The sequence below is a fragment of the Phocoena sinus genome, chromosome 4 (assembly GCF_008692025.1).
Source record: "Phocoena sinus isolate mPhoSin1 chromosome 4, mPhoSin1.pri, whole genome shotgun sequence".
In the NCBI taxonomy this organism is placed as follows: domain Eukaryota; kingdom Metazoa; phylum Chordata; class Mammalia; order Artiodactyla; family Phocoenidae; genus Phocoena; species Phocoena sinus.
Window position 1 is genome coordinate 116,348,055 of NC_045766.1, and position 14,074 is coordinate 116,362,128.

General features: G+C 33.8%; 1 protein-coding gene across 1 annotated transcript in view; it reads right to left on the reverse strand.

Moving 5' to 3' along the window:
* The window catches only part of SAMSN1 (SAM domain, SH3 domain and nuclear localization signals 1), a 48,629-nt gene extending 43,640 nt beyond the window's left edge, over positions 1 to 4,989 (reverse strand). Inside the window, exon 1 of the mRNA XM_032630444.1 lies at positions 4,839 to 4,989. Coding sequence (XP_032486335.1) covers positions 4,839 to 4,895 — 57 coding nt within the window. The 5' untranslated portion in view covers positions 4,896 to 4,989. The remainder of the gene's footprint in view (positions 1 to 4,838) is intronic.
* Positions 4,990 to 14,074: the final 9,085 nt, after the last annotated feature.

A 14,074-nucleotide genomic window follows, 5' to 3' on the forward strand; every position in this document is an offset into this window, starting at 1 on the left:
AGAAGTAGCAGGGGGGAAACCCACAGGTTTAGAAGAAGAAAAGCCGCCCCAAATAATCTCAACTCAATTTTTTTGCTAGCCATGATATCTCGGACAAAATTTTTCACAGCTACAGTGCTGTTTTCTGTAAATTAGGTGCCGGAGGGAGTTCCATAAACCCCTTGTGCAAGTATTTGGCCTAAAGTAAGCACTGGTTCATATAAATACTTCATCTCTTTTCTTATACCTTGTTAGATAAGAGTTAAAAATGTATCTTAACAGTCTTGATAGGAAAAGCAATGAAGAAAGCTCTTAAATGCCACAACTATGTGTCATCCTTGTCTAGGAGCATAAATTTGCACAGCGGGCAGTGCAGTGAAAACAACTCATAATCAACTCATCACCTCTCATCATTGCTAGGATCAAATGCAAATGGGAAAGAATGCCACTTCAGTCATTGCTAGTGAAAATTAGCATCTGTGACACTAATGGTGTCTCATTTAGTATGCACTTTAGATTTTAAAAAATGGTAAAAAGAAAAAACTATTTCCAGAGCTGCCATTATATCAGTGTTTCCCTTTAAAATAACAGTGGTATTTGAAACTCCTTTACTCAAAGAAAAACCTGAGTTAAGAATTATTAACACAGATCATTAATCCCAGCCAAATAAAGGTCAACTTGTTCTAATTACAGGAGCAGAGCTTCATTTGTGGTGTCTATTCCTTTTCTATTTTTGAAGTTTCTACCATATTCCCTAACCTGGAGCAATGGTCTACTTGTTATGTAACAATGGAACTCTCTAGGGATTCTTGCACAACATTTGCTTTATTGGAGTTTTTCTTAAAATAAAACTTAGAAATGATTTACAATTGTATTCACACACATGCATACAAACTTTCTTATGTACACACTAACAGCCTTGCTACCAAGAATAATGAAAATACATAGTACTAGTCAGTATTCATACTTGAACCTGGTTGCATACAGTAGAATCAAGAAACTTCATTCACTTTCCAAATACTTATTAAGAGCTTACTACATTAAAGGTGTTATACTAGATTTAGGAGGGAAATACATGCTTTTAGCTATCTCAATACTAGGTCATGATTTTTTTGACAATTTGAACATTTGAATGCTAATAAAGTTGTTCTTATTGTTGTTTTACAATTTTAAGTTTTAAAGCTTGGATGGACACCTGGAGGGATTTAATAGGTGGAATTCTGGCATTTAGTCAGAGACAGGAATGGAGGACCTCTAAATTCCTTTCCACCTGACAGAGAGAGGCTCTTAAAAATATGCTCTCCCAGTTTTCCTTAAAATTTAGCTGGTGATTAAGACAGAAATAGAAATAATATCTACGGTCCCTATGCTTGTAACGGTGGCATAATAATTAAGAACAGGAGTGCCGGAAATTGACATATGTATTTCACACAACAGAGTTTTATTTTTTATCTGTGCATCTTTGCTTAAGTTCATTAACCTTCTCTATGCCTTCTCATCTATAAGGCTAAATAAAAGTTATTCTCTCACAGAAATGTTACAAATATTAAATAAATTAATGTACAAAAAGCTCTAAACACAGCCACTGGTACATCATAACCTCACAATGAATATAGCAAACTAAAACATTTTAGTTGGAAAAAGAGTTAAGGAAAATTATGTTCTATAATTTAAAGATTTATTGAGTGTAATGAGATCATATCTTTTGAACTCTGCATACTAGATATGCTTATTTTTTTTAATTCACAATCAGTAGTGGGCACTAGTGATGACAAGGTGAAAACAAAATTCAAAAAGGAAAGTACAGTACCTTGCAAGTATGTTAAGAAAGGCTATTTTTGATTGACTAATCTAAATGTAGAATACTTAATCATTTATCAAAAAGAAATTTATCAAATATCTTTCTTAATTTGGAATTTACTAATACGCCATAGAGAGTTCTGAGACATGAATTATAACAGTTTCCCTTATGGAATATTTCTGGTCTCTCCTTTTTAACCTACACTATGAATCTCTTATAATAAATATGAATGCTATTTGTCCTATTTATGAGCTATTTGAAGGAAAGAACCCATACCAAAAATGGAGAAACAGAGGAGAATAAAAGGTGAAGAAGAAAACATATTAATAAATTATAGATGGTAAAATGATATTTTAATGGGTTCTGATTTTTTTTTGATTCATGGATATGTTTATTGATAAGTCTTGTGAATATAAGAAAATAATAAATTATTTTGTATACAGACTTATAATATCTATTGCTACATTTTATAGCCATGAATGTTTTGAACTTTCTCACAACCACAGGACATATTTAAAAATACTAATAACAAAGTCCTTCTCCATTTATTTACTTTTCAAATGAACAGTTTTGTAACTTTTATTTAAGGAATAACATTAGTTATAATATTCACTCACCATTTGAATTGGGTATTAGGTCACCTGAACTACAACCCACAGAAGTTAACATGAGCTGCATGACTAAATAATAGTCACCTCATTTTTAATGTTGTTGTTTCTTACCTACTTTAGCATTTACAGTTAAAAAGCAAGGAAATCTCTCTCAGAAATTTTGAAAGAGTATAGCACAAGGAATGTATGTTTCCAGGTCAAGAGATGTGAATGATTGTCTGATATGTAGTCAATTAGTGTAGACAGTGATTCCCTACATTTCAGACTGATTTCTTGATGGTCCTATTCTATCTTTCTAGAAACAGGCCCTATGTTCCCTTCTAGTAGATGAAGGGATTTGCAGTCCTCACTCTACTAGCCATTTATTTGTAGGAATCTCTGCCATCTCTTAGGGATTTGGCTCTTTTTCCATAAAATACACAAAGAAAATTACCCAGTAAAATAAATGTGAATTAAAGTTGTTTCTAACACATAAGTATAATAATTGGAAAAATATCACCTCCATATTAAAAGGAAAGGATTTAGTTGATCTGGAAGTTATGAACATGTGAATATACATTCACATAGCTCTTTAAATTCATATAAAATGAAACCATCCATCTAAAGGAAACAGGAATTCATTCACAGCAAAAGTTAATGTTTCCAGTGTGACTATTTTCTGTGATATATTTTGTTCCCAGATGTATATTTTATCAAATATATTTTTACATTTATGAATAAGTAAGTCAATAAGATGAACAATATACCACTTCTATTACAATAGTTCTTACAATTAAGGCAAATGATGATCATAGACTAAAGTATCATTTTGAAAATTGTTCAATGACATAAATATGATAGTAGTTCACTACATAAGAGTTCTTATGAGATACTCTAACTTTAAATTTTAAATACTTGGAGGGAAACCACTGCTTCATATTAATTTTTGTGATCTCCTTAAAACTTACTACGGTCAACTCAATATTGGTTGTGTTTAATCAAGCAAATTGTATGTAAAAATAATCTTGAACAGAAAGGTAAGTAATGCTTTTAAAAACTTTGTTGTATTCTTTGGGAAATGTTACCTTGAATTTTCAAATGTTACCTTGAATGTTACCTTGTTACCAGTGAGAGGTACGCGGGCCTCTCACTGTTGTGGCCTCTCCTGTTGCAGAGCACAGGCTCCGGACGCGCAGGCTCAGCGGCCATGGCTCACGGACCCAGCCACTCCGTGGCATGTGGGATCTTCCCAGACCGGGGCACGAACCCTTGTCCCCCGCATCGGCAGGCAGACTCTCAACCACTGCACCACCAGGGAAGCCCCCAGCTGTATTTTTAACTAGAGATGTTTGCCTACCCTTTATAAGATTTTTGTGTCAGAAAGAATTAATATTGAAAATCGTTTATTCTTAGTTTCCAAAGACTGGCAATCATTTATTTTCAGTTTTATTCAGAGAGGTTGTGTGGTAACTTGCAAAGAGTTATAAAACACAGACCATTGTTCAATGTCACAACAGTTCAAAAGTTCACAATCAATTTCCAACTCCCTTCTCTCTGAATGGTGCCTAGCAAATAAAGGTCAATAATTGATAATAAATCAGTCCTCTAAAAAGACACCTGAACTCAGTTATTGTTTATTCACAAGCAGATTTAAATTGTTATTTACCTAAGAAACTCAAAAAATATACAGGTTTTGGAAAACTTCTCTGACACCAGTATTTCACAGATATTTTCTTTTATGTTATTAATGAAACTAATTTATAGTTCTACAATTGAATCTAAACTTTGTTATCTCATATCCTACTTTTTAAGTAGTAATTATTTTCAATACAAAGAATAGGGTAACATTTCAAATAGAACCAATTTGTCAAATCTATAAATTTATGGGGTTTTGATGTTTCCCAAACACAACCCAGTCCTCTCTCTAGTAGTGGAGTTAGTTCAAGAGAGAGAGAGTAGAAAAAATAACCTCTACAACAAGCTATCATATTTTAGTCTGAAAAAATGAAAAAAATTAAATATTTAATCAAAACATCTCCATTTTACAACCTCATAATTAAATATATAATGAAGAGCTGAGAATGCAAGAGATAAAATGCACTTGGTAGATTGTTAAATAGACCTTGACACCTTTATAGTTATTAAAAATGTACACCAAGATTTCATAATATCAGCCTTTCAAAAAGAGACCACCAAAATGATTTCCATGAAGTTGACAATACAAGCTCAAAGTTCAGTTACAGATGTAAATAATAAATATGCCCTATAAGATAAAATTACAGAGACAATAATTGTCAGGTATTTAACACCTAAACTTAACTTGGCAATTCAATTTTTTCCATATTTGCCATGAGGGATTCAACCCTATGGTTGAATTGATTTATGATTGAGAGATAAGAACAATGTATGTGCGTGTGTATTCTATTAAGCATGTTGGTTTTGCCCGACTATGTATGAAATTACCTTACCTTTGGTTTTTGATGTTTCTCCTTCTCTGAAACATTGGATGGTTTTCTCTTCAGCATTTTGAATTCAGACTACTCCGAGTGAGTGCACTTTCTGTTGTTACAGAAACAACTGAAGACGGTCAGCAGTATGTTATCTATGATGTAGAGCCACAGATAAGTTTGAGCCTAGTAACCTGCCACTTCCTCTTTTGGTCAGGATATGACTTCACATATACACGGGTGAAGTTTTTTTTGTATTTTTTTTTACGGTAATTCTTTGGTAACTCTTTAACGTTCTGTTCCTGCTGTATTCTACGAGGTAGATTCCTAAATCTCACACTTTGACATGCCTGTGTTTACAAGGGCCATGAAGATTTCCAAATAAAGCGCATTTTTTCAGTTGATACAAAAATAAAAATCTATAACACATTCCACAGGTAGAGGGAAGAAAACATCTGAGCCAAGAAATGAAACAAAACTTGATATGTGAGCTTTTTAGTATTTAAAAATGAAGAGAATACTCAAGGTAGTCAATTTTGCATTCCTAGGTAAACTTTATTGGAAGACATAATAAACTAGACTTTAAACAATACTAATCCTATTTAAAGCATGTATGCACATTAAAAAAATAGAGTATGGATGAAATTCATATAAATAGGAATATGAATCCAGAATTAAATGATTATGCATATTGTTACTTTTGTAAAGTTCTGATTAATATGGAAATCAATTAAACAGTCCCTCAATTAACCAGATGTCCTTCGGCTACAAACTTCTTTGTCATATGCTGATAATTGCTGTTAGAGCGGTGATCCAATGGATCAATGGTACCTTCAAATGAAGTATCCCAAGTCTTTATTTAACGGGCCTGGACGAGAGCTAATAAGGCTTAGAAAGACTTTCTCTATCAAACTAAAGGGTTTAACATTTTTATTATAATGTCAAAACCAACATAGGAAGTAAAAGCAAGAAGTTCAAGATTTCTTATTAATTAGTGATTTACCAAAGGGAGACTTGTAAAATGTCTGAAATTCCACTTCTATTAAAACCGGCTTGTAAAGGAAATCAACTTAGATTTTGTTTATAAAACCCCTGGGGTGAAAAACAGTGGTACCATATTCTTAACCAGCAGCTTCTCTACAAATCAGCTGACTCTATTTCTCAGTCTTTCCTCATGCCTCTAAGACCCTACTCTCCGAAACCCAGTTCTAGTTTCCAAATTTCACTGATTCATTTAATGAATATTAAATTGAGCGTCTGTTATGTGCTGTCTGACAATATATCGAGCCTCCTGACTAGCTAAAAAATAGTTTATGTTCTATAGCAGAATTGAAGGAATACACTTGTCAAGATTATGGTTAATATGCTTCTTCTACTGGATATTAAGAGCAGAATTATATTTTTCAAGAATTATCAGGCTGGTATTTTCAAAATAATGACACAGAAGGTAACACTGAAAAACCTGAGGACTCTGAGGTTGGGTAATTCCCTAGAAGTATGCTTCCTTTCAGACTTTCTGTTGGGGCTTAAGTTACGGCAGTGATCTAAGTAAAATTTTTTTCATTTCTTCAGAAATTGAAAGTCATGAAAAAAAGTATTTCTTAACTGAAACATTTGCAACCTCTGTGGCCCCATTTCTTCACCTGTGAGTAGAAATTTAATTCAATTGTGGACTTCAGGCAATAACATGGGAATGATAATGTGCTTATCACATGTTAGGGTTTTGGTGAGAATAAAAGGAAATGCTAATAAAGAATGTACTTATTTAAGAAATGTTTTATGTCTAGAAATGTTCATGGATTTCAAACAGTTATGTTTGGGATAATGTTTGCTATAGATTGTATTTCTATAATCACAAGTAAAGAATAGAGAACACTCACATTCATGGTGACCACAGCTGGACTATATGCAGTTTTTAAAAGTATTGCACTCAAGCGGCTTGTAGAAAAATCTCAATTTATGATCTCTAGGCACTTTTACCATCATTAATACTGTAAGAAATATTTAAAATGTAAATAAAGCTGGAAATTTTTTCCCTCAGAATTAAAGATGGGAAAAGCAATTTTCCAACTTTCTCTTCTACTCGAGAAAAATGTTTTCCAGAGATTAAAAGAAGGTATGACATTTGAGGTGCTATTACAATCTGTATTAAACATATTCGTCCTCAAAAAATCTCAGGTGACAGAGTAGCAAATGCTGTGATCGATTATCTCCTATTTTTTGGAAGTCTGGTGCTATCAAGATATTAAATGAGTGACCCAGAGTGATATAACAAATTCTAAAGTCAAAGGTATATAGAACAGGAATGAGGTAGAAAGTCAGTATTGAGCACACAAATTCCCTGTCATGATGGAACCACGAAGCCCCATGTTGCTTAAGACATGTTCTCAAACAGGGAAATTGCAAAAGAGCAAAGTCTCATTGCTTTGTTTTCACACATTACCTTAATGGTCTTAACACAGGCAAGGTGAAAAAAGGCTGGGACTTCGTGGCATATATGTCGGTTACAATTTCTGCATCCTAGTGGGTAAGGCAACATTTTAAAGAAATTGCAAACAAATGACAGCTATTGGGGTGTATTTTATGAGAAAGTAAAGTGAGACATAAAAGAGTTGTTTCAGCAGTCCAATAAATATTTATTGATAGTTTGCTATCCAAATTCAAATCACAGATTAATTCCTGTCAGCAGAAAGAGAATGCATTGTTCATAGGGACAACAAGTCCCAGAAACTCTGCAATTGCTATTCCTCACTGTAAATTTTAAAAATACTATGGTGGTTAATCAGAGTGTATCCCAAAAAGGATCCACTCTTGGTGTGCTGCAAACATTATGCTTCTGTTAGAGGAGAGCTGCTGGTGAGGCCCTAGATATCTTGGGAAGCCTCTTGGGAGAGAACCTGGCCTTGTGACATTATTTCTTATTTAAATTTCTAAAGAGATAATGTGGCACATTACCTCACTATCTTAGTTGTAGAAGAAACAGAGAATTGAGATAAATAAAAAGGACCAACAGTCTAAGATGAATGGTGAACCTAAAGAATCATACAGGAAGAAACTCTTTTGAAACAGAGGAAGAACTTCTTAGATCACATCTATGCATGGCAAGATGTTTGAAAACAACATAAGAGAAGACTTAGTAAACAAAAAATGAGGCGTACCAGTTCATCACTGACTAAAACAATTAGGGGATCTAAGTTTAAAATATATGCAAATTACTCAGATTATTTCAACAAATTATAAATATATATTTTCTAAGTTGCCATAATAAGTAATGATAAAACAAAATTTCATACATTTATGATTAAAAATTTAATATTCATGACTTCTTCTTATTCTCAAAGTTAATAATAATAATGATGACTATTAATTCTGAGTGCTTATTATATGCCTTGCATTGTACTTTATTTGTATTTCCCATGTAATCCTCAAAAAAATCTCCATAAGCTGGTACTAACATTGTCATCCTCAACTTCCAGGTGAGGTTAGGTAATGTGCCCAGTTTGCACAGTTAGGAAGTGGTGGAGTCAAGGTTCAATCCAAAAATCTCAGCTCATAAACATCACTCTATACCATAGTTATGCCTAAGGACCTGACATAAAATGGGAGTGATTTATTTGGGGGTTAAGGTCAGGAATGGTAAAGACTGGGGAGAGGGAGGGTAATGCTGAGCTACTGGTTGGAAAGAGTGTTTCAATCAGTAGGTGTGTATAAAAATATCAAACCAGTAAGTGTGTAACTATCTAGAACCCTATTCTTTAATTAAGACTCAGTACCACATGGACAAAACTGCTACCTCTTCAATTTTCTTCTCCCACCCAGGCTACCTTGTTGTGACTCTAAGTAAAGAGTCCAGATCCTCTCAATGCAATCTTTAAAATCATTTTTTCTAATCTCACACTTATAAAAATCAGGGTTGGAGCACAGATTAGATTTGTCTACATGCTATGAAATTCCCTAGGTTCTGAAGTTCCCTGCTGATGGCTTTTGATAAAGCATCCATCTATGAATTGATATTATCTCTGAAGTTACTACCATAAGTATATTCTATTTTCTCCTTGATCTGGGGCTATAGCTCCTCAATTTATGTTTCTAAAAAATATTTATTATTCTCTTAACCTTTGACTTTTAATCTTACAATCTTTGCTTACCTCAATGTCACACTCAAATTATAGTTATAATCTTCTCATTTCTATAATATGTTTCCCTTTTACACTTCTAAATGTCATTTAACATCTTGTAAAAACTGAAATGTTTACCCTAAAAACTTAAAAAACAGCAGCTCCCTGTGACATCCGTTTATACACCCAGACTTCTTATTTCAATTCTTTGTTTTATCCATCCAGTATTAAAACCATTTTTCTCATTGGTTAAATTCATTTTTCTACATGATAGGCCCACACTTTCTTGATTTATGTATTAGACGTTGTCTATTGATTCCTGTTTTTGTCCTTGAGGATTTTGTACTCCTTTCACTTCCCTACTCTCTTATAATTATTTAGTTAAATCATTACTTATTATTATTTTATAAATATTGTTCATGGATAAGTAAAATTATGTTTATTGCTTTGTGTTCCCTTGCTGTTTATCTTTGGAGTTCATAATTGCTAACATATCCCAAATAAATGCCCCCAACAAATTTATCAACTGATTTTTTTTTTGAACATTTAAGTTCAGTCACCGTACTTATAATTTTAAATGCTCAAATATTTCAAATTTATTTTTTCCTTGTTTCAGTGGGGTGTGATTAATCTCTAAGTATGCAGTACTGAGGCTTAAATGGAAATTTTCAATCACCTCTTGGTTTGGATCCTCTTTGACCTGAATCTCACATTATCTTTTTTGTCTATTCTTTCATTTGCAGAAACACATCTCCCTAATGGAAATGTTTTAGGACCTTGTAGATCCTTAACATTTGAATGCTATCGAGACTTGGAATTCTAACTTTATTCTTCTGCAGAATTTAGACAGCCTCTCCATTGTCTTCTAGCTTCCAAAGTTTTTGTTGAGAAGACAAATGATATTGGAGAGAAAGAAAAAAAAAATATATATATATATATATATTCCTTTTATCCTTGGTATGTCCTAAAATGTCATATTGTGTCCTGATATAGTTTAATTTTTCTTTCCCTGCACTGCTCTCTCAATGGCTCTTCAAACTGGAAACACACAACCTTAAGGTCTGTTTCTTTAATAAATTCTTCATCTCTTTCTCTGTTCTCTTTTTCTGGAAATCTTATTAGTACAGTGGTAGACACCCCAACTGATATGTTCATTGTATTATATTTTTCTGTTTTCTTCTTCTCCTCCCCCTCCTCCTCCTCCTCCTTCTTCTTTTCCTCCTTGTTCTTCTTCCCCTTCTCCTTCCCCTTCTTCATTTTTTCTTTTAACTTTCTAGGAAATTCCATCATTTTTCCACTAATTATTCTAATAAATATAATATTTCGTTTTGGGACTTCCTTGGTGGTACAGTGGTTAAGAATCTGCCCGCCAATGCAGGGGACACAGGTTTGAACCCTGGTCCAGGAAGATCCCACCTGTCGTGGAGCAACTAAGCCCGTGTGCCACAACTACTGAACCTGCACTCTAGAGCTCACGAGCCACAACTACTGAGCCCGCATGACACAACTACTGAAGGCCATGTGCCTAGAGCCCGTGCTCCGCAACAAGAGAAGCCACAGCAATGAGAAGACCGCACACCACAATGAAGGGTAACCCCCGCTCGCTGCAACTAGAGAAAGCCCGTGTGCAGCAACGAAGACCCAATGCAGCCAAAAATAAATTTATAAAAAAATTTTTTTGTTTTGTAAAACTTCTTATTGTTTCCTTTCATAACACTTTGTTCTTTTTTTTAAATACAGGAGTAACAATTAAGGAAATCAATTAACATGCAACGATATGGATGAATATTGGAAATACAATATTAAGCAAAAAGAACATTTCACAGAAGAATTGCATATAGCATGATGCTCTTTAGAAAAATACATACACAGTATAAAAAATAAAGGAGTGAAGAACATAGCTTTTAGTGTAATGATTTACTTGGGTGCAGAGAGTCAGGGGATGGAATGGGGGGTTAGTGTAGATGGGTACAGGTTATTTTTGAGGTCTTAGCTTCTACTTCAAGGGTATATTTTAATAGCAATATATTTTAAAAACTAACTAAAGAAAAGTGAGGTTTTGAGAACATTCTATTCTAATTCTTGGAAAGGAGGTAAAATGTAATGGTTAAGAGGGTGGACTTTAAGCTGATTACCTGGGTTCAAATCCTGGCTCTGCCATTTGCTAAGATGTCCTTGGCTAGTTACGTAGCCTTCCTATAAAATGGACATGATAGTAGTGCCTACCTCAAAGGAATTGCTCTGAGGATTAAAGACACTCTTTATAAAGTTAGTAGAAAAGTGCCTGGCGTGTACTAAAACACTAAGAACTAAAATATAAATGGAATAAGTTCTCTGATATATCTGAGGTTATTAATTACCATTTTTATAATTTCCTTCTGTTCCTTTTGTTGTTTTTGTCTCTTTCTGATTTCTTTGACCACTGTTTGCTTTGACCACTGTCTTTCATCTTTGAGGCTTTCTTAAAATGTCTAGTGATTTTTGGTTGTTGATACATCACTAAGAGCATGGTATAAAAATCCTGACTGGAAGCTCTGTGTAAATGGGTGGTCTTGTTAAGTGATCAGGCAGCAAGAAGCCTTTTTATCAGGAGAACCCTAAATGGCAGCTTCTGAAATTCTGTTCTCTGAGATCATTTAAGTTCTGCAGGTAATAATCCTCCCATGTCCTGGATGGGCTGTGAAGGAGCAAGTTAGTTTCCTTGTAGGCTTCAAATGCTGGGGCTCTGAGGGACTCTGGTGCACACTAACTCACTTCATTGCAGCATCCTTTTCTGCAGGTTCTGAGATTGCCTTGCTCCAATCCTCCATTCACCTTCCATCATCCCAAACATTAGTTGGCATTTCTTCTATCCTTTTACCAAATGTCTTTGTATTTGTGGGTTTGCATCTTTTTGGTAAATGTATATAGATGATATGCTACATTTAAGCAAAGTCTAGCTTTGCCAACTATTCACATTTTTATCACCTCCAACTCTCTTCTTTAATTCTGCCCTTTAAAACATTTGTGTTCTTTATCTTATTTGCTAAACTCCTAATTACATGAACCATGTAGCAGATTACATAAAACTGATCTCTATTATTACCACTCCAACCTTATAATTTTTAAGATTAACATAGGACATGGCTACTGGTATGACACAGTAGGAAGAAGGCAGGTAAAAATATGAAGCTTTTCAATAGAAATCCATTTTCACATTTAAGTAATTGTGTTCTCTCCACATTTTCAGATTCTTCTCACAAGCACAAAATACAGTATCCTGTGAAAATAGCTTACCTTTTCATTCTTTATAGATAGTCTAAAACAATAAGAAATGTTTTTATTAAAAATTTTCAAAGTAATTTTTAAACTAAGAATATAATCCAGTACCTCCTGAATTATGTCTCATTAGGCTAAAAGGAAATTCTGTTCATAGTACAATACTGACTGAACAAATTGAACTAACTTTGCATAAAAACATTTTTAAATTAATTTTTATCGGACCATAATACATGTACAATTAAAATCCTTTGTTTTTTTCTCTAAGATCAGGTACAAGACAAGGATGTCCACTCTTGCCACTTTTATTCAACATAGTTTTGCCAGTCCTAGCCCCAGCAATCAGAGAAGAAAAAGAAATAAAAGGAATCCAAATTGTAAAGGAAGAAGTAAAACTGTCTCTTTTTGCAGATGACTTGATACTTTACATAAAAAATCCTAAAGACACTACCAGAAAACTGCTAGAGCTCATCAATGAATTTGGTAAAGTTGTAGGATACAAAATTAACATGCAGAAATCTGTTGCATTTCTATACAGTAACAATGAACTATCAGAAAGAGAAATTAAGGAAACAATTCCATTTACCATTGCATCAAAAAGGATAAAATCCTGGAAATAAATCTACCTAAGGAGGTTAAAGACCCATACTTGGAAAACTATAAGACACTGATGAAAGAAATTGAAGATGACAAAAACAGATGGAAAGATATACCATGTTCTTGGATTGGAAGAATTAATATTGTTAAAAATGACCATACTACCGAAGACAATCTGCAGGTTCAATACAATTCCTATCAAAATATCAATGGTATTTTTCACAAGACTAGAACAAATAATTTAAAAATTTGTATGGGAACACAAAAGACCCCGAATAGCCAAAACAATCTTGAGAAAGAAGAATGAAGCTGGAAGAATCATGCGCCCTGACTTCAGACTGTATTATAAAGCTACAGTAAGCAAAACAGTATGGTACTGGCACAAAAACAGACACATAGATCAATGGAAAAGAATAGAGAGCCCAGAAATAAACCCATACACTTATGGTCAGTCAATCGATGACAAAGGAGGCAAGAATATATAATGGAGAAAAAACAGCCTTTTCAATAAGTGGTGTTGGGAAAACTGGACAGCTACATGTAAAAGAACAAAATTAGAACATTCTTTAATACTATATACAAAAATAAACTCAAAATGGATTAAAGGCCTAAATGAAATACTGGATACTACAAACTCCTAGAGGAAAACATAGGCAAAACAATCTTTGACATGAATTGCAGCATTATTTTTGGGGGGGGGTCTGTCTCCTAGAGTAAAGGAAACAAAAGCAAAAGTAAACAAATGGGACCTAATTAAACTTAAAAGCTTTTGCACAGCAAAGGAAATCCTCAACAAAACAAAAACACAACCTGAATGGGAGAAGCTATTTGAAAATAATATGACTGATAAAGGGTTAATATCCAACATATATGAGCAGCTCATACAACTCAACATCAAAAAACCCAAACTACCCAGTTAAAAAAATGGGCAGAAGAGCTGAATAGACATTTTTCCCAAGAGGAAATATAGATAGCCAACAGGCACATGAAAAATGCTCAACTTCACTAATCATCAGGGAAGCGCAAATCAAAACTACAATGAGATATCACCTCACACCTGTCAGAATGGCTATCATCAAAAAGAACACAAGTAAAAAATATTGGAGAGGATGTTGAGAAAAGGGAACACTCATACACTGCTGGTGGGAATATAAACTGGTGCCGCCTCTGTGGAAAACTGTAGGAGGTTTCTCAAAAAACTAAAAATAGAACCACCATATGACCCAGCAATCCCACTCCTGGGTATGTATCTGAAAAAAACAAAAACACTAATTTGAAAAGATA